Consider the following 20,153-nt stretch of genomic DNA (forward strand, 5'->3'; position numbering starts at 1 on the left):
TTCACATCTATCTAGGGACTCCAGCAGCCCTTCCATGTGAGACAGAAGATCACGTGGACCTCCTCTAAATTCATCTATTGCATTTGGTGCTCCAGATGTGGCCTCCTTTACATCGGCGAGATCAAACAGACTAGGCAACCGTTTCGCCGAACCTGTGCTCAGCCTGCCAAGGCCTGTGGGATCTCCTGATAACTAACCATTCCCTTCCCATTCCCATACTGATCCTTCTGCCATGGGCCTCCTCAACAGTTGGGATGAAGCCACACACAATCTGGAGGAACAGCACCTCATATTCCGCCTGGATAACTTTCAACCCGATAGTATGAACATTGAAGGTAGACACAAAATGCTGGAGTAACTCAGCGGGACAGGCAGCATCTCTGAAGAGAAGGAATGGGTGACGTTTCTGGTCGAGACCTTTCTTCAGAACATTATGAACATTGAATTCTCCAATTTTAGGTGACCAACCTACAAACACATGCCCTCTAGTTTTTGCCCCCTCTCTTTCCTGTGCCCCAACTGGATGCACTCCATATGCTCCCTTTTCCGTTCCACCTACATTCCTTCCTCTGACTTCACATTTAACAACTTTTTTCTCCTATCTAACTACCTTTTCTCTTTTCACCTCTGGCCTTTGTCCAATCATCTGCCAATCAAAACATCCCTCATCAGTATATACTTATCACTTCTCAGGCATTTTCCGACCCAGCCAGCTTTCTCCCCTACTACTATCAGTCTGACGAAGGGTCCCTTTCCATGTCCTAAAGCAATGCTGCCTAACAATGTTCTATATTGATGCTGTTTAATCCACCGAGTTACTCCAACACTTTGTATCTTTTTGCAATCGAGCCATTTGCAGTGTATAGATTCATGATATGGGAAAAAAGTTTAGTGCAAGATGAAGTCACAAATGTCCAATCCAGGGTAGTTCGAGGGTCACCAAAAAGGTAGATAGTAGTTCAGCTCAGCTCTCTGGTTGTGGTAGGATGATTCAGTTGCCTCATAACAGCTGGGAAGAAACTGTCGCTGAAGCCGGAGGTGTGCGTTTTCACAATTCTATACCTTTTACTGATGGGAGATGGGAGAAGAGGGAATGGCTAGGGTGCAACTCATCCTTGATTATGCTGCTGGCCTTGTCAAGGCTGCGTGAGGTATGAATGGAGTCAATAGAAGGGAGATGGTTTGTGTGATGGTCTGGGCTGCATCCACAATTTGCTGCAATTTCTTGTGGTCTTGGATGGAGCTGTTCCCAAACCAAGTTTGGTGCAGTTTATGTCATGTGTACTGAGGTACACATGACAAAGCTTTTTGTTGCATGCTAACCAGTTGTGATGCATCCTGATAAAATGCTTTCTATGGTGCATCTGCAGAAGTTGGTGAGAGTTGTAGGGGACATGCTGAACTTCCTAAGGCTTCTAAGGAAATAGAGGTGTTGGTGTGCTTTCTTGGTCGTTGCTTCAATATGGGTGGTCCAAGAGAAGTTGTAGGTGATATTGACTCCTAGGAATTTGAAGTTTTCAACCTCCAGAAGGTGTGGTGACCCATGTTCTGGATCTGCTGTAGTTTCCTATTAGCAATGTCCCGTGAATTACCATTAACTAGAAATTCAGTTGGACTGTCTCCGAGAATTGTGGATATGTGAATGGGAATAAGGCTGGGTACAGGGTCTTTTCAAATTTATAAAAGGCATGTCCGGATAATGATGGCATTCTCTCCACTTGCCTGAATAAATGCAGCTTCAACTAAATCCAGAACAAAACAAAATTAGCAACCCATCCATCACTGATTATTCACTGCCTTACCATTTTGAACCACATGTTATGATATAGCAATGAAAATGCTCATTAACTCCTATATTTTAAAATAAAATATTGTTCGAACATATTTGCTTAGATTCAAGTGCATTAAGAGATTGTTACATTTTATTAAACCAAAATCACCTGTGGCATGTTGGCTCTGGCCATATTCTCCACAACCTGTCGGGTGACATTTGTGCTCTTGTAACCAAACCGACACAGATGGAATCCCAGGCTCCAGTATGGAGGCATTATTGGGTAGCCTATGCAGTTATAACAAATTACAGGAAGATACAACATTATACAGTGATAAAAAGCAAATAATTTGAATTTGTATAGTACCTCTCATAACATTCTTTACAAAATACTCAAGTCAAGTCAAGAGAGTTTATTGTCATGTGTCCCAGATGGGAAAATGAAATTATTGCTTGTTTGCTTGCTTGCTGCAGCACAACAGAATATTGTAGGCATACATACAGAACAGATCAGTGTGTCTATATACCATCTATATTACTAAAAGTCTGATCTTGACCACTTCCTGTTGTTCTGTATATTGATTTTAGAAAAACGCTGCCACTTACGGCTGTGATTTTTGGCCATCTTACTCAGCATCCCCCTCCACTGCGCAGGACAAGAGGATTTTTCCCATCGATGAAAAATAAGAGAGTTATTAGTGTTTAAAAAATGTTGAGATTCTCTCTCCTGAAGACCACGCCCCTTCCGGAGGAACTATAAAACCCGGAAGTGTTGAGTGCCTCAGTCAGTCTCTGCAAGATGCGGGAGCGAGAGGGTCACGTCTCTCAGTCTGAGCTGTGAATACCACTGAACACATGTCTACTAAACTGTGAGTGGTTTTACTGACCTGTCAGTGCCCTTAATGGTTTGAAAATATAGTTTGGAAATGCTAAAGCTGTGTGCCTTTGGTTTGGAAAGTTGCTGTTGCCCAATTAAAGTTGCCTTGCCCAATTAAAATTGCCTTGCCCAATTAAAATTGCCTTGCCCAATTAAAGTTGCCTTGCCTAATTAAAGTTGCCTTGCCTAATTAAAGTTGCCTTGCCTAATTAAAGTTGCCGTGCCTAATTAAAGTTGCCTTGCCTTCTATATAATTAATAATCTAATCTTGACCACTTCATGTTTGCGCTTTATATTGGTTTTAGTAAAAACGCTACCACGTACGACTGTGATTTTTGGCCATCTTACTCAGAGTCCCCCTCCGCTCATCAGGTGCCGAGCATTTCTCCCATCGATGAAAAATAAAAGTTATTAGTGTTTTAAAAATGTTGAGATTCTCTCTCCTCTCAATCACACCATGAAGACTACGCCCCTTCTGATGGGAGATGGGAGGGACTATAACACCCAGAAGTGAGGGCGCAGCGCAGTCTCTGCAAGATGGACGAGGGAGAGGTCACGACTCGCTGTCTTTAGTGGCCTTGCACCCTGCTTGAAATGGTATGAAACTGCACTTGAATTTGGTGGCCTTGCACCCTGCTTGATGTGGTAAGAAACTGCACTTGAATTTGGTGGCCTTGCACCCTGCTTGAAATGGAATTTCAAGGAATAGCCATGAGTCAACTGCCAGCCCACCAGCGTGAGTGAGTGAGCTGCCAGCACAACAGGCTTGAGTGACTAAGCCGCCAGCCCAAGAATCCATTCCCACATAATAACCCTCTGGAAACCAGCCCCTTCAATCCACAACACCCATACTAGCGCTCCAGAAAGCCCCCCCCCCAATATTGGAATTGGTGGAGAGGTGAAATATTGCGTTGGGGGATCAGCTTAGTCTGTACACATAAATAAACAGATAATGTCCAATAGGCTGTTATAGTTCAGAGTTTGTTTGAAGTTGTGTTTAATAGTCAGATGGCTGTGAGGAAGAGGCTGTTCCTGAACCTGGATGTTGCAGATTTCAGGCTCCTGTACCTTCTACCCAATGGCAGCGGAGAGATGAGTGTGTGGCCAGGAAGGTGTGGGTCCTTGATGATGTTGGCAGCCTTTTTGAGGCAGTGACTGTGATAGACCCCCTCGATGGTAGGGAGGTCAGAGCCGGTGATGGCCTGGGCAGTGTTTACAACTTTTTGCAGCCTTTTCCGTTCCTGGACGCTCAAGAAGTCATCCCAAGCCACGAAGCAACCGGTCAGCATGCTCGAGAGAGAGAGTCCTCCTTGACATACCAACTCTCCGTAATATTCTCTGGCAGTAGAGGTGCTGATGTCCTTTCTTTATAATTGCATCAGTGTGCTGGGACCAGGAGAGATCTTCGGAAATATGCACGTCCAGGAATTTGAAGTTCTTGACCCTTTCCACCTTCGACCCATTGATATATAAAGGGGATTGTGGGTCCCTATCCTACCCCTTCCAAAGTTCACAATCAGTTCCTTGGTTTTGCTGGTGTTGAGAGCCAGGTTATTGTGCTGGCACCATTTGGTCAATCGGTCGATCTCACTTCTATACTCTGACTCGTCCCCATCAGTGATAATTCCTACAACAGTGGTGTCGTCGGCGAACTTGATGATGGAGTTGCACTATGTCCGGCTATGCAGTCATGAGTTTAGAGTGAGTAAAGCAGGAGGCTGAGCATGCAGCCTTGAGGTGCTCCCGTGCTGATTGTTATCGAGGATGACACATTTCCACCAATGCGACCAGTCTGTGGTCTTTGAATGAGGAAGCCGAGGATCCAATTGCAGAAGGATGCACAGAGACCCAGATCTGAGAGCTTGGTAACCAGCTTGGAGGGGATGGTGGTATTAAATGCCAAGCTGTCGTCCAAGTTGTCCAGAGCGGAGTGGAGAGCCAGTGAGATCGCATCCACCGTTGATCTGTTGTGGCGGTAAGCGAACTTCAGTGGGTCCAGGATTTTGTTGAGGTAGGAGTTGATATGCGCCATGATCAACCTCTCAAAACATTTCATCACCACAGACGTTAGTGCCACTGGTTAATATTCATTGAGGCACGTCACCTTGCTCTTCTTGGGCACTGGTATTATTGATGTCCTTTTAAAGCAGGTGGGAACCTCAGAAGTGAGAGGTTGAAAATGTCCATAAAGACATTTAGCCAACTAGTCCGCACAGGTTTTTAAAACACGACCGGGTATACCATCAGGTCCAGACGCTTTCCGAGGATTCACCCCTCTGAAGGATCTTCTGACGTCGGCCTCTGCGACTGTGACCGAAATACCATCACGGCGAATGGTGGCTCGGGAAGGCACATCAGTGTTCTCCCTATCAAAGCGTGCGTAAAACGCATTTAGCTCGTCAGGGAGTGATGCTTCGCTGACATTTGAGCTGCCTCCTGAGCTGCCTCAAAAGGTCTTTGTTTAAAAATTAACTTATAATGTTGGAAAGATAGCTATTAAGTTTTGCATGGCTGTGATGAGATAAGGACCAGATAATCTGCATTAATGAATCACAGAAATTTATGTCATGGCAGTAGGCCCCTCACTCATTTGTCTCCTTTGAGATTTTAATCAATCTTCATCTTTATAGATTTCAGTCCATACGTTCTGATCGAGGTTCAACCACTCTAGATATTGAACTACAGATACTAATTTGCCTAGCTGAAATTTTTTTTTAATTATTTCATTGTTATCTTAATATTATCAATTCAAAAAAGGAAAAATAGCATTTTCCATTCATCCAATATAATCAAGGGATATGGAATCAGCCCAGTAAAGTGGTGCAGAGGCCATATTTTGAAAGGCAAAGCCAGATGGCCTACTCTTTTTTCTATTTCTAACGTTCTTATGTTCACACTACCGAGATCAAAGTATGTTTGTTGGAAGTGTGGTAACGACATGTATTGTGCTATTCTAGGCCATTTAAATCTAGTTCTATGCAGACATTGGTTCCAGAAGACAGTAAAGAAATGTAATATAAATGTCATATATGTGTAGTTCCGATTGGAAATATAATGCCACCATAAAATTGCAACACTCTTTTTATTAATTTGTTGAGTTAATGTGGAGATGTAGAAGGTGAAGAGGAAATTGTTGGTTGGCAAAGCTGATTCTGGTGTGCATTAAATATTAAGTGAACCATTTGGAATAATGTTTTCTTTTTTCATTTATTAAATTCTCTCCTGCTTCATAAATGTACATTTTTATTCAGTTTTCTTAAACTGAATTTAAAATTGAAAGGAGTAATACACACAATCCTAGATTGTTTTCAATCCTTCTCAATTATTTGTTAATAATATTAACATAAATGCATAACAATCAGATAATTAAAGATTACTCAGCTGTAATTTAATTCTAAATGTACAACATACATCACAGTGATAGCTTCAATCTTACCAATAATATCCATGTATTGCCTGATCACCGTTTTTGGATTTGGACCCAAGAACACATAAAAATCAAAGATTCCTCCAATGGCCCTCCAGGTAAGAGCAGGAGATGGCTGAAGTAATACATCTGGATAAAATAAAATTGCATGGGTTCTCTAGTACAGTATTAACTTAATAATCATTACCACAAGGAGAAATATAAATAAGATTATTTATGATTAGTGATCCGTGGAAAAATGCACCTCATGGATGTGAAAAGGGTATCAAGGAAGTTTGTGTGAATGATTCCAGGAATGAAGGAGTTCTTTGGGGGGAATGATTAGACTGTGATTGGTTTTGTTTGGAGCAAAGGAGATCAGTTGAAATGTGAACAAAATGTTCAAAATTCTTAAATTTATGATGGAATAAATCAGAAAATAGTTGCAGGAAGGATAACAAAAAGATACATAGTTTAAAAAAAAATAGAGGAGTGGAAACATAATTACTCTGAACTTTCTAAAAGGAATTGAAGAAATAGAAATGAGCAATGCAAGTGACAGCAGAGATATGGGAATAATTGAATATTTCTTTCAATGAGCTGGCACAATGACAATGGGCCAAATAGCCTCATGTTGAGCAATGGGATTCTATTAATATAACATTTGAAGAAAAGTCAAAAGAAACAGCATGCAACACATTACTTTGGTAAAGGATGAAAGAGAGACAGCTTTGAATGTTTTGCAAAAGCTCATACAATTATATATTTTTTTAATTCAGTATTTGATTTATATATTGAGTATTTATTGCAAAAAAAGTGTCTTCAAGGAAGTGTAAAAGATCAAAAACAAATTAAACTGCAACATGCAGCATGGCAAAAATGCTTAACCTGCATTGTGGTTCAACGAAAAAAGATAGTTTAGTATTAAACAGGGACTCGTTTAGGAACTCGGCGGGTCAAGCAGTGTCTATGGAAGCTGGTGACACGGTTACTGTTTCAGGTTGAGAAGGACCATAAGGATCTGAATTTTGCGCCAAATTCCAGCATCTACAGTCTCTGTCAGGTTTGAAACAGAGTTTAATTTGCATGTACAAATTGAATAATTTCTTACCTTGGGCATTACTGTTTAACAGGAAAACACCATGAGCTGACCCATCCCCTTCCATCACCAAATAAAAAGGGTGTGAGCCATATAAATTGGATTTTTTCTGTAAAAAACAATGCAGCATTGGTGATAGCACACAGAAAAAAAATATCATCTGGATTCATAAATTTCCTGAAAATCTTTGCATGGGACATTACGACGCAGCCATACAAGTCATTGGTGAGACCACATGTGGTGTACAGTGTGCAGTTCTAGTCATTCAAGATTTAAGAGAGTTTATTGTCATGTGGCCTAGATAGGACAATGAAATTCTTGCTTTGCTTCAGCACAACAGAATATAGGAGGCATAAATAAATACAGAACAGATCAAAGTGACCATATACCATTGAATATATATAAACACACATAAATAAGCAGATAAAGTGCAATGGGCTATAAATGTTCAGAGTTTTGTTTGAGTTGAGTTTAATAGCCTGATGGCTGTGGGGATGTAGCTATTCCTGAACCTAGATGTTGCAGATTTCAGACTCCCGTACCTTCTATCTGAAGGCAGCGGGGAGATGAGTGTGTGGCCAGGATGGTGTGGATCCTTGATGATGCTGTCAGCCTTTTTGAGGCAGCGACTACGATAGATCCCCTCGATGGTAGGGAGGTCAGAGCCGATGATGGACTGGGCAGCATTTACAGTCGCTGCCCAGTCCAATTTGGGAGACACAACAGACTGCAGATGCTACAATCTAGGGGGAACATCCTTCCTTCAGCTACGAGATGTTTGGTATGTATTACTGAGGTCACTTGTCATTCGTCTGAAACAGAAGCAAACAGTACTTACATGAGGTGCTTGATCTCGATTCCAGAGGGTTAATCGAGTCCAATTGACATTCAGGATTAGATTTGTCGAGTGCTCGCCCAGCCCTGAAATGTATTGTGAGGCCAGGGAAGTAGAGATCTGCAGAAATTGATCAGCATAAAACAATGGCCCCACTGTGGTATTCAGCCTGGAAAATAAAAGTAATAGCACATGCTACTTCTTGTCACTTAAATAAACTAGAGGACCTCATTAAAATATTAGATCATGATTTATTTGTTAATTATTTTTCCAATGTTGTCTACTGCAATATAGCAAATTTAACCTGCAGAAAACTGCAGTGTATATAGAGTTATATTACAATAGCATTGAATCATAGCTAATGCACCAGACTCTTTGTTAAATTTAGTTTTATATCTTTGAGGACCATGCATATTATTATTAGAAGTGGATCACACAATTACTACAGACATCCAGCTGGACATTTACGTCTGCATTAATTTTGAATCGGCATTATCCCTTACTTCCATGGCCTGCTGACATGATCCCACTCTCACACTGCTACTGTTGGGATTCCACTTCTAATGTTGCTGCTCCCACTCTGTTGCTGACAGAAAAACACTCGGAGAGCATAGTGGTGTAGCTTGAAGAGCCGATGTCACACGGCACCAGAGAACTAGGTTAAATTCTGGTCTCAGATGCTGTCTGGGATGAGTTTGTGCATTCTCCTTTTGACCTCCAGCACAAGCTGGAGGAACTTAGGGTCGAAGGATCTGTTTCCATACTATGTGACTCATTGATTTCCCTCTTTGATGCCTATAAAACCACCCTGTCATATACCATGAATTCAAGTTCGTAATTTCAGTTCAGTTACTCCCAAGAATCTGATTTCATAAAGTTGAGAAGGAAACATCAGAATGGTCATAAAACTGGTTAACATATATGCATTTTTGCAAAAAGGAAGTTCGCCTCTCACCTCTACTCACTGAAGTCAATACATCCTGCTGTCAATGCTCAAATCCTGTGCGTCCTAACCACTCACAGTGCTATTCTTGTGGAGCTTTACAATTGTCCATATTGAGCTAACAAAATGGAAAATTGCTCGCATAATAGCCCACTTACAATCATTAACGTGATGGAAGGGCTCATCAACAAAGCTAAAATATTGTATTAAATTACTGGGAAAGGTTCACCAATGCTTTCAGCTACAAATGTTAATGTAGATAGGGAACAGCACTAATTCAGTGGGAAAGAACTGCAGATGCTGGTTTAAATCGAAGGTACACATTAAATGCTGGAGTAACTCAGCGGGACAGGCAGCATCTCTGGAGAGAAGGAATGGATGACGCTTCAGGTCGAGACCCTTCTTCAGACTGATGTCAGTCCGTCACTCCCCTGACATCAGTCTAAAGAAGGGTCTCGACCCAAAACGTCACCCATTTCTTCTCTCCAGAGATGCTGCCTGTCCGCTGAGTTACTCCAGCATTTTGTGTCTACCTTCTAGTTCAGTAGGGTCAGGTTACATGTATATTTGTGTGGACCTTTGTTCTCACTTTCACGCCACCAAACTTCTGAAGTATAAATTGTACGTGAAGAAGAACATAGAAAGCAATGCCAAGTGTAATTACTTACAATACAAGACCATTTGACTTTCTTTGTACAATAATACCAAAAGGTCTGGAGGTAAAATTAACAGTGTAGAGTTGAGTTGAAGCTTTTTCAGTAACAACAGGAACATCAATAGGAACTTCATACCGCTTGTTCTCTGGATCCTTGAGCTGAGAAAGCACAAAGGTTTCGTAAAGAGAAAAAAAAAACTTATACATAAACCTTATAAACAATAAAGCTGATTATTGACCTTTACTGGCGATGTTATTAATTCTGATTGATTTGTTAGTTTGTACCAAATCATTTTGGTTCAACTCCAAATATATATTATGCAATTAAATGAATCTTGGAACTAGCAAATGCATTTGAACACTGAAAATTCATTGTGTTGTAACAATTACTCTGACATGCTCAGAAGACACAAGAGACTGTAGCAGAGATGAGTAGCTGGAATCTGGAGCAAAAAAACAAACTGCTGCAGGAACTCGGGCAACATTCATGAAGAGAACTGGACAGACGCCGTTTTGGGTTAGGGCCCTTCTTCAATCTATTGAGGTGCTTGGAACTTTGGTGTTGCTGGACTGACATTTGCATGCTATTCCAATTAATACTCCAATATTCTTTTAATTCACTTTTTTCCTTAGACATTAGACAGTACAGTAGAAGAAGTGCAGAAACTAAGGTTCTGGTATGTTAGAGGGAGCAAGTGATTTAACACCCAGTGAGCCTGATGCTGAACTTTCAGCATGTCCAAACAGATAACAGAACATTAGTTTCAATGTAATACCAGAATTAGAGAGCCTATCTCCAAATTGAGACAGATAATCTGCGACAGTGCAGATATTTAAAGAAAGGGGAGACTAATACACAAGACTTATCCTGAGCACTCTCAGACACCTAATGTTGCAGAGTCAGAAACCAATTAGTCAACTCATCATTGGAAGCTTTATAGATAGTTTGAAAAATACAAGGCAAGTTTGAACATTCTATGATACTATTATATATGGTGATCCATTTATACAATAGACAATCTCTTGTAACTGAAATAAATGACTGCAACACCAATCAGCCAATAGCTTGCACGATAGTGTCTTGGTGGTAAATCTCAGGAGTTCAGTTTTGAAATTTGCTGCCCATTTTCAAACATTTGCCTCTGATTTAGATTAGTAAAGGGTTATGGGAAGAAGGCAGGAGAATGGGGTTGATAGGGAAAGATAGATCAGACATGACTGAATGGCGGAGTAGACATGATGGGCCAAGTGGCCCAATCAGCTCCTATAATGTATGAACTTATGACTTTGGCCCGGGGAGGGGGTGGATGCTGGGAAACACATACGTGCACACCATGACAAATGAGACAATTAGGAATTGTGTACTGATATCGTCCTACTGATGAACACTATCTGGATAAATTGTTAAGAGGGAAAAGAAACCACAAAAGGAAATCCCATCATCCTTTTAACTAAAAATTCTAGTTTCTAGTGCTTAAAAGATAATAAAACTTAAACTTGTTTTTCTTCCATTGTTTATATTCCTATTGAAGGATGACAGATGTTAGAAATAAGCATCATAGTCATTGTATTTATGCAATTGCAAAGAAAGGAAATGATACAGCATACTGACACCTACAGTAATTTGGAGTGATAAAAATGATTCCTTTGTGAAAAATAATGTTGCAAATTATTCAAAGCTCTTTACATTGTCATTTGTTTGAATGGATCTTTGCTATGTTTATACGCACTAACAAACTGGGTTTTTTGTTTTGTATTGTTAAGGATGGTTAATTTAATCTCGGACTTTGTGCAAAGTGAATGTGAAAGTTAGGCACATAGAAGCTATAGGTAGCTTTGTAACTCCTACTTACAATATAATTGAAACAACTATACTTGATATTAACAAAGAATCCTCAATTTAAAATCAAGAAAACCTATATTAATATTTATCTTTGTCACTGAAAAGTGGATGGGAAAGTGAGATAACAGAACTTGTGTGAATGGGTGGATGGTCGGCATGGATTCAGTGGGCAGAAGTTTAATTAACGTCAAACTACCTCCAAAATTCAAATATAACTATTTACATCAATGGGCGATTTAAAGAGATACTTAATGTGTATATCAGTTCCCTTAATACTTTGACAGGCTCTGCCCATCTGCATGACCTCATGAAGATGATCCTTACCAATCGAGATTACTTACAGTGAAATGAAGTCTTTCTGATGTCTCGTACATTATGTTCAACTGAAGTGTCCTTATGTCATTTGGGAACAACGTCCTCTCTTTGCGGCTTAACGTAGCTGTATAGCCTGATTTGGTTGGTGAAATGTTTTCCATGATGTAAGAAGGATAATTTGATGGCAAGAAACAAAGGGGGGCAGTCTTATTGACAGCACTGACCACTGGAATCCAGCAGCAACCGCGGGCTTGACATTCCTTCTCATTCATCAGTTTATTAAAAGCACAATCCAACCTACTATTAGGATCGATATCACAATGTGAGCCATTGTGATTACCCTTATTGAATGGTGAATTATTCTGTTTTTCTGCAGCTTTAGTGTCATTTTTATAATCTGGAGATTGCCACAAGAGGTATAGCTTAATTTTGCCCAAATAAGTGGTTTGATGGATTTTCTGAGAATAATTGTGGTAAGTTATCAAACCAAAAAGAATGAAAATAAAGAAAACGGCCCCAAATTTAAGAGCAGTAATAGTTGGCATTCTTGATTTAGCCAGAGATAAAAGTCCAATAAGTTCCATTCATGAAACAAGAGCGCATATCTTTGATTGACAAACTGGTAGAAATCAGATGGTTGAAGGCCTTGAATTTAGAGTTTTATGCAAATACCTAAATGAGACAGAGAAAACAGTGTGAAAATAATTCTCATTCTCCACAATTACCACTTTTTGCTGATAATAAATCATTATGCTAACAAAAAATTGCTCAAGAAAAAAATATTTAATAATTTTTTGTTTTGTTAAATTGCTCAAATGTTGTGCAGCACATCAGATGCTCAAAAACAGAATCTGCAAAAATTCAGTTTCAAATTTTTCCTGACAAAATGCATAATGAATCGAGCATGGAGTAATTATTTTGACAACTCTAAGCTTGCTCCCTTGCACTGTATACTCATGAAATACCTACATTGTTGTTCTGCCTTCCCATATTTGACTTTGCTGTTTCAAGCCCCCTCTTCACTATTTTAATTACTTTTCAAGTCCCGTCCTTCCATTTTCTGTACTTCTGTTGACCCTCCCCCACTTGTTTTCTGCACAACCCATTGTTGGCCTTTCCTTTCACCAATACATGAATATATCAGTCCTCTCACTGTTGCATGATTGCATCTTTATCTCTTCCAAGTCTTCTGTTCCCAGACTTCTGCCAGGTTGATTATCACATTGAAATCTGCCTTCCCCAAAGAACTTTAATTTCTTGTCTATCCTAGCCCTTTCCCATAACCTTAAAACCTGCATGTTATTTAATATATTTCTAAGCCATACGATGCAGATATAGCGAATGGAATTATTTTCAGGGGGGACCTTATTGTTATGCATTATTAGAAATAATCAGATTCAAATGTATATCTGTGGTAGACTTTAGTTTCTTAAAATATTAATATTAATTCAAAATAAGCAAGAAGCCAAAGCATGTGTATGGTAACAAGTAAAAAGCCAGTTTGTGTGAAAATATGGTTCTTGCTTCCAGATTAGTAACTTGTGCAGGTCATCCACTAAGCCACATGCTGAGATTGTCTTGCAAAATCAACTTCTTGTCTCATTATTCTTGCCTATTGTACATCCCCAAAAGTCATCATATTAGCAAATATACTCCAAATAAAACCGTTCAGGAGAAGTAGGGCAGAAACAACAGTTATAAAGTTTATTTCCCTGACAACAGAAACAAAAAGTGTTCAAAGATCCAAAAACACGGTGCCAGAGGATCTCAGTGCATCATACTCTTAAAGCACACGGCATTGGGGGTTCAGTATTGATGTGGATAGAGAACTGGCTGGCAAACAGGAAGCAAAGAGTAGGAGTAAACGTGTCCTTTTCACAATGGCAGGCATTGATTAGTGGGATACCGCAAGGCTCAGTGCTGGGACCCCAGCTATTAACAATATATATTAATGATCTGGATGAGGGAATTGGCAATATCTCCAAGTTTGCTGATGACACTAAGCTGGGGGGCAGTGTTAGCTGTGAGGAGGATGCTAGGAGACTGCAAGGTGACTTGGATAGGTTGGGTGAGTGGGCAAATGTTTGGCAGATGCAGTATAATGTGGATAAATGTGAGGTTACCCATTTTGGTGGCAAAAACGGGAAAGCAGACTATTATCTAAATGGTGGCCGATTGGGAAAGGGGGAGATGCAGCGAGACCTGGGTGTCATGGTACACCAGTCATTGAAGGTAGGCATGCAGGTGCAGCAGGCAGTAAAGAAAGCGAATGGTATGTTGGCTTTCATAGCAAAAGGATTTGAGTATAGGAGCAGGGAGGTTCTACTGCAGTTGTATAGGGTCTTGGTGAGACCACACCTGGAATATTGCGTACAGTTTTGGTCTCCAAATCTGAGGAAGGACATTATTACCATAGAGGGAGTGCAGAGAAGGTTCACCAGACTGATTCCTGGGATGTCAGGACTGTCTTATGAAGAAAGACTGGATAGACTTGGTTTATACTTTCTAGAATTTAGGAGATTGAGAGGGGATCTTATGGAAACTTACAAAATTCTTAAGGGGTTGGACAGGCTAGATGCAGGAAGATTGTTCCTGATGTTGGGGAAGTCCAGGACAAGGGGTCACAGCTTAAGGATAAGGGGGAAATCCTTTAAAACCGAGATGAGAAGAACTTTTTTCACACAGAAAGTGGTGAATCTCTGGAACTCTCTGCCACAGAGGGTAGTTGAGGCCAGTTCATTGGCTATATTTAAGAGGGAGTTAGATGTGGCCCTTGTGGCTAAGGGGATCAGAGGGTATGGAGAGAAGGCAGGTACAGGATACTGAGTTGGATGATCAGCCATGATCATATTGAATGGCGGTGCAGGCTCGAAGGGCCGAATGGCCTACTCCTGCACCTAATTTCTATGTTTTTATGTTTCTATACTGCATCTGTAGGTGCAAGTGGACAGATGTTTCAGGTGGAGACCCTTTTTCATATTGAACATCTAAGATGATCCAAATGATAGTTAATCAACCTGCAGTGTGGTGCCAAAAGTTAAGGGGTTATTCTGCTTTGATGTGTAGTATCTTTGTACAGCAGATCTCAGTTTCCCCAAAAGAACCACGAAAACAGAAGTAAGAACAGCTTATGGGCCTGCTTGCCATTCAATTAAAAGTTGGTTGATCTTTTATCTCCTGTTACTTATCTGCATTTACTCCATATTCCTTGTTTCCCTTAACACCCTATAATATCATTCTGTCTTGAATATCCTCAGCCTCCACTGCCCCCTTTGGAGAAAGCTCCAAAGATTCGTATTCGGTATCGAACAACTCGAAATCTTTGCAGAACAAAACGTAAAATTAAAGTGCTTACCCTTTCATGATTTAAGAGTGAGAGTAATTGATTAGGGGACAAGGCACAGATATATATATATATATATATATAGAGAGAGAGAGAGAGAGAGTCCCGACACGATGGTCTGAGTGGCCTCCTACTGTTCTCACAGGAGTCCCTTCGCCTAGCTGACTTCGCCAGAAGGTGCTAGAAACACTCGGCCCATCGGGCGATCCCTGTGACTGAGCTTCCCTAACTTCTCCCCTGAATGTTCCTGGGCGGGCGGAGACTTCGATAGACTCTGACGGCGGGGAACAGGATGGGGATCCCAGCGGGGCAGAGACTTGGATCTGAGGCGGGGAACAGATTAGGGATCTGGTCGGTAACCAGGGAGCGAGCGGCCCCGCTGCCGGGCGCCGCCATACAGGGCGAGGGGGTGTCTAGTGCCCGTCGGCCTCCTCCAGCTGCAACCCTGAGCCCACGGAAACTCACCCTCCCCCCGCTGGAAAGTGGCACAGTCCCGCACGGAGGCGGCGGGTTGTTGGCGGCGTCTCCGAGCGACCAGGAACATGGCGGACGGGGAGAGGTGTGGAAAGGAACTGCAGATGTCGGTTTACGCCTAAAATAGACATAAAAAGCAAAGATACTGGAGCCGGATTAACTCAGTGGGTCATGCAGCATAGCTGGAGAAAATGAATAGGTGACGTTTCGGGTCGAGACCCATCTTTAGACGAGGAGAGGTAGAAAAAAGGAACTCCAGATGCTGGTTTACCAAAAAAAAAAGACACATAGTGCTGGAGTAACTCAGCGGGTCCAGCAGCATCTCTGAAGAACATAGATATGCGACGTTTCAGGTCGTGACATTTCTTTAGATCTCTAGATTCCCTCTCCCCTGACTCTCAGTCTGAAGAAGGGTCTCGACTCGAAACTCCTTTCCCCAGAGATGCTGCCTGACTTGATGAGTTACTCCAGTCTTTCTTCAGACCTACTGTGCTGGGTGGGGGAGAGGCGAAGAAAGATGGAAGAGAGGAGGGCAGGATAAAGCATGGCAGGTGATAGGTTTTGAATTAAGACGAGGAGGGCTTTTTGATAGGCAGTCGTAGGACAAAAGACAGAGATGATAATAAGAGAAGGTGAGACAAAAAGATTGAAGATACAAAAGGACACAAAGTACTCAGCAGCTCGGGCAGTGTGTCTAGAGAACATGAATAGGTAATTTTGGGGTTTTTTCGACAGGCATGTGGTTGGAACAAACGCCAGATCGTGAAGCTAGAGGAAGGAATATGCGTGGAAGGGGAGGGAGAGGGGAACAATAGGTGCGCGTCCTGATGGGGCACAGTGGAGAGGCGGTGGAGGTGATTTAGGGGGGGAAGGAAGGAGAGGTGGAGGGTTGTGTAGTTACGTAAAATTGGAGAATTCAATGTCCATATTTTTGGGTTGTAAGTTACCCAAGAGAAATATGAGGTGCTGTTCATCCAGTTTACATGTGGCCTCACTCTGTCAATGGTGGAGGCCCAAGACAGAAAGGTTAGTGTGCGAATGGGAAAAAGAGTTATGGGCTTGTCCCACTTACGCGTCTTTTTCGGCGACTGCCGGCACCTGTCATAGGTCGATGCAGGTCGCCGAAAATGTTAACATGTTGAAAATCCAGCGGCGACCAGAAAGACGCTACGACTGTTTGGGCGACTGAGGAGACTACACACAATCATACAGGCGACACCCTGGTGACATTGAAAAATTTCAGCGACCTGCAATGACCTATGACAGGTGCCGGCAGTCACCGAAAAAGTCGCGTAAGTTGGACAGGCCCATTAAAATGGTTCTCCACTGGGAGATCCCGTAGGCCTTGGCGTACCGAGCACGTGTGCGGCGAAACGGTTGCCAAATCTAATGTTGCTGTCAATGGTGCACAGGAGGCCATGTCGGGAACACACAGGTCACAGGTCGGAGCGGCCCAGCTCGAGGGTGGAACGGCACTCCTGTCGGAGCGGCTCAGCTCGAGGGTGGAATGGCGCTTCCGTCGGAGCGGCCCAGCTCGAGGGAGGAACGGCACTCCCGTCGGAGCAGCCCAGCTCGAGGGAGGAACGGCACTCACGTGAGGGCGATCCGGCTCGGGGCTGGAACGGTGCTCGGGTGGCTGGGACGGCGTTCTGGCGGCTATGACCTGAGTCCTGGGTTCAGCTGCAGGCCAGCGGCTGCGTCCGCTGGACTGGAGGGCGGCAGCTTCGACCACCCCGGGCCGCGGTGTTTGAGCCGGCCGGTTTGCGGGGTTCGGTGAGCCGCGGGACTGTTTGTGCCATCGCCCGGTGGGGAATCACCTCAGCGCAGAGGGAGAAGAGGAGGGAAGAGACTGCAGCCCTAAGATTTTTGCCTCCACCACAGTGAGGAGGTGCTTGGAGGATACACTGTGGTGGATGTTAATTTGTGTTTAGTGTTGTTTATTATTGTATGATTGTATGTATGACTGCAGGCACGAAATTTCGTTCGGACCGTAAGGTCTGAATGACAATAAAGGAATTCAATTCAATTCAGTAGATGAAGTTAGAGAAAGTGAACGTGAACCTCAGTTTTATCTGTAAAGACTGCTGAGGTCCCTGGGTGGAGGTAAGGGAAAACATATAGGGATATGTATAAGATCTCTTGCGGTTGGAAGGACAACTATCTTGGGACTAGGTGGTTATGTAAATATTGTGCTATTGGAGTGGCCAATACGTGGTGGAATTACTTTACATTAGAGAGCATACTGACTGGTTGCATCATGGCCTGGTTCAGCAACTCAAATGCCCTGGAACGAAGAAAATTGCAAAATGCAGTGAACACTGCCCAGTCCATCACAGACACAGAAGGGATCTACAAGGATCACTGCCTTAAAAAGGCAGCCAGCATCACCAGAGACCTACACCACCCTGGCCAAGTTCTCATTTCACTCTTGCCATCGGGAGGAAGGTATAAACATAGAAACATAGAAAATAGGTGCAGGAGTAGGCCATTCGGCCCTTCGAGCCTGCACCGCCATTCAATATGATCATGGCTGATCATCCAACTCGGTATCCTGTACCTGCCTTCTCTCGTATCGGAGCCTGAAAACTGTGACGTCAAGGTTCAGGAGCAGCCTCTTCCCTGCAACCATCAGACTATTAAACTATACAAACTCCAAATAGGCTCCGAACTATATTAAACAAAATTGGAAGAATTGCCCCCAGACTCCCCAAGCGGAATGAGGTGCTGTTTCTCCAATTTCCAGTGGTGCTCGCTCTGGCCATGGAGGAGACCCAGGACAGAGAGGTCGGATTATTTATCTGTTTTTCACTGAACTTTTTTGTTTATTGTGGGTTTTACTATGTTTACATATCTCTTGTGCTGATGTGAGTAAAAAATTAATTGTCCTTATTTTAGATATATGGCAATGAAACACTTGACTCTTGGCTCTCTATCCACATCAGGAGTGTGGTGGGTTATTGTTCATTTCTTGTCTGGGTGCAGCGTCTACAATACTCAGGATGCTTTATTGAAATTACTGGACTGACATTGCAGTCGGCTGGGGTTGACTGCTTATCCAAATCACATCACAACAGCAAGGGAATTTAAATTCAATTAACTAAATACATGGAGACACATGAGACTGCAGATGCTGGAATGTGGAGCAACAAGTAATCTGTTGAAGGAACTCAGCGAGTTGAACGGAAATGCGATGTTTTGGGTCGGAACCTTGCATCATGTACTAAACTCCCCAAAGACCTGCTAATTTCCTCCACAGCAGGTTGTTTGTTAATTAAATATGTTCTGAAAGTGTTCCAGCAGCACATCATTTATTGTCCTTGAAAAAATGTTGGTGATGTCTTTGTGAAATTCTGCAGTCTTTCTGGTCATGGATTTTGAGGAAGGAAACATGTCCTCTTTACCATGTCTGGCCTGTATGTGATTTCAAACAGAACATTTGTTGACTTTTCCAAACTCTCCATAGAAACATAGAAAATAGGTGCAGTAGTGGGCCATTCGGCCCTTCGAGCCTGCACCGCCATTCAATATGATCATGGCTGATCATCCAACTCAGTATCCTGTACCTGCCTTCTCTCCATAACCCCTGATCCCTTTAGCCACAAGGGCCACATCTAACTCCCTCTTAAATATCGCCAATGAACTGGCCTCAACTACCTTCTGTGGCAGAGAATTCCAGAGATTCACCACTCTGTGTGAAAAATGTTTTCCTCATCTCGGTCCTAAAAGATTTCCCCCTTATCCTTAAACTGTGACCCCTTGTTCTGGACTTCCCCAACATCGGGAACAATCTTCCTGCATCTGGCCTGTCCAACCCCTTAAGAATTTTGTAAGTTTCTATAAGATCCCCCCTCAATCTTCTAAATTCTAGCGAGTACAAACCGAGTCTATCCAGTCTTTCTTCATATGAAAGTCCTGACATCCCAGGAATCAGTCTGGTGAACCTTCTCTGTACTCCCTCTATGGCAAGAATGTATTTCCTCAGATTAAGAGACCAAAACTGTACGCAACACTCCAGGTGTGGTCTTACCAAGACCCTGTACAACTGCAGTAGAACCTCCCTGCTCCTATACTCAAATCCTTTTGCTATGAATGCTAACATACCATTCGCCTTCTTCACTGCCTGTTGCACCTGCATGCCTACTTTTAATGACTGGTATACCATGACACCCAGGTCTCGTTGCATCTCCCCTTTTCTAATCGGCCACCATTCAGATAATAGTCTACTTTCCTGTTTTTGCCACCAGTGGATAACCTCACATTTATCCACATTATACTGCATCTGCCATGCATTTTCCCACTCACCCAGCCTATCCAAGTCTCCTTGCAGCCTCCGAGCATCCTCCTCACAGCTAACACTGCCCCCCAGCTTCGTGTCATCAGCAAACTTGGAGATGTTGCATTCAATTCCCTCGTCCAAATCATTAATATATATCGTAAATAGCTGGGGTCCCAGCACTGAGCCTTGCGGTACCCCACTAGTCACTGCCTGCCATTGTGAAAAGGACCCGTTTACTCCTACTCTTAGCTTCCTGTCTGCCAGCCAGTTCTCTATCCACATCAATACTGAACCCCCAATACCGTGTGCTTTAAGT

At 42.5% G+C, this 20,153-nt stretch overlaps 1 protein-coding gene across 2 annotated transcripts in view; it reads right to left on the reverse strand.

Annotated features, from left to right (window-relative positions):
- Positions 1-15,403, reverse strand: part of LOC129708288 (lysosomal alpha-glucosidase-like) — a 31,342-nt gene extending 15,939 nt beyond the window's left edge. For both annotated transcript variants that reach the window (XM_055653957.1, XM_055653956.1), the window contains exons 1-7: positions 15,100-15,403; positions 11,771-12,416; positions 9,600-9,745; positions 7,992-8,157; positions 7,166-7,262; positions 6,085-6,204; positions 1,941-2,059 (exon numbers count right to left, since the gene is read on the reverse strand). In XM_055653957.1, coding sequence (XP_055509932.1) covers positions 1,941-2,059; positions 6,085-6,204; positions 7,166-7,262; positions 7,992-8,157; positions 9,600-9,745; positions 11,771-12,328 — 1,206 coding nt within the window. In that variant the 5' untranslated portion in view covers positions 12,329-12,416; positions 15,100-15,403. The remainder of the gene's footprint in view (positions 1-1,940; positions 2,060-6,084; positions 6,205-7,165; positions 7,263-7,991; positions 8,158-9,599; positions 9,746-11,770; positions 12,417-15,099) is intronic.
- Between the last annotated feature and the right edge of the window lie 4,750 nt (positions 15,404-20,153).

The sequence above is a fragment of the Leucoraja erinacea genome, chromosome 23 (assembly GCF_028641065.1).
Source record: "Leucoraja erinacea ecotype New England chromosome 23, Leri_hhj_1, whole genome shotgun sequence".
In the NCBI taxonomy this organism is placed as follows: domain Eukaryota; kingdom Metazoa; phylum Chordata; class Chondrichthyes; order Rajiformes; family Rajidae; genus Leucoraja; species Leucoraja erinaceus.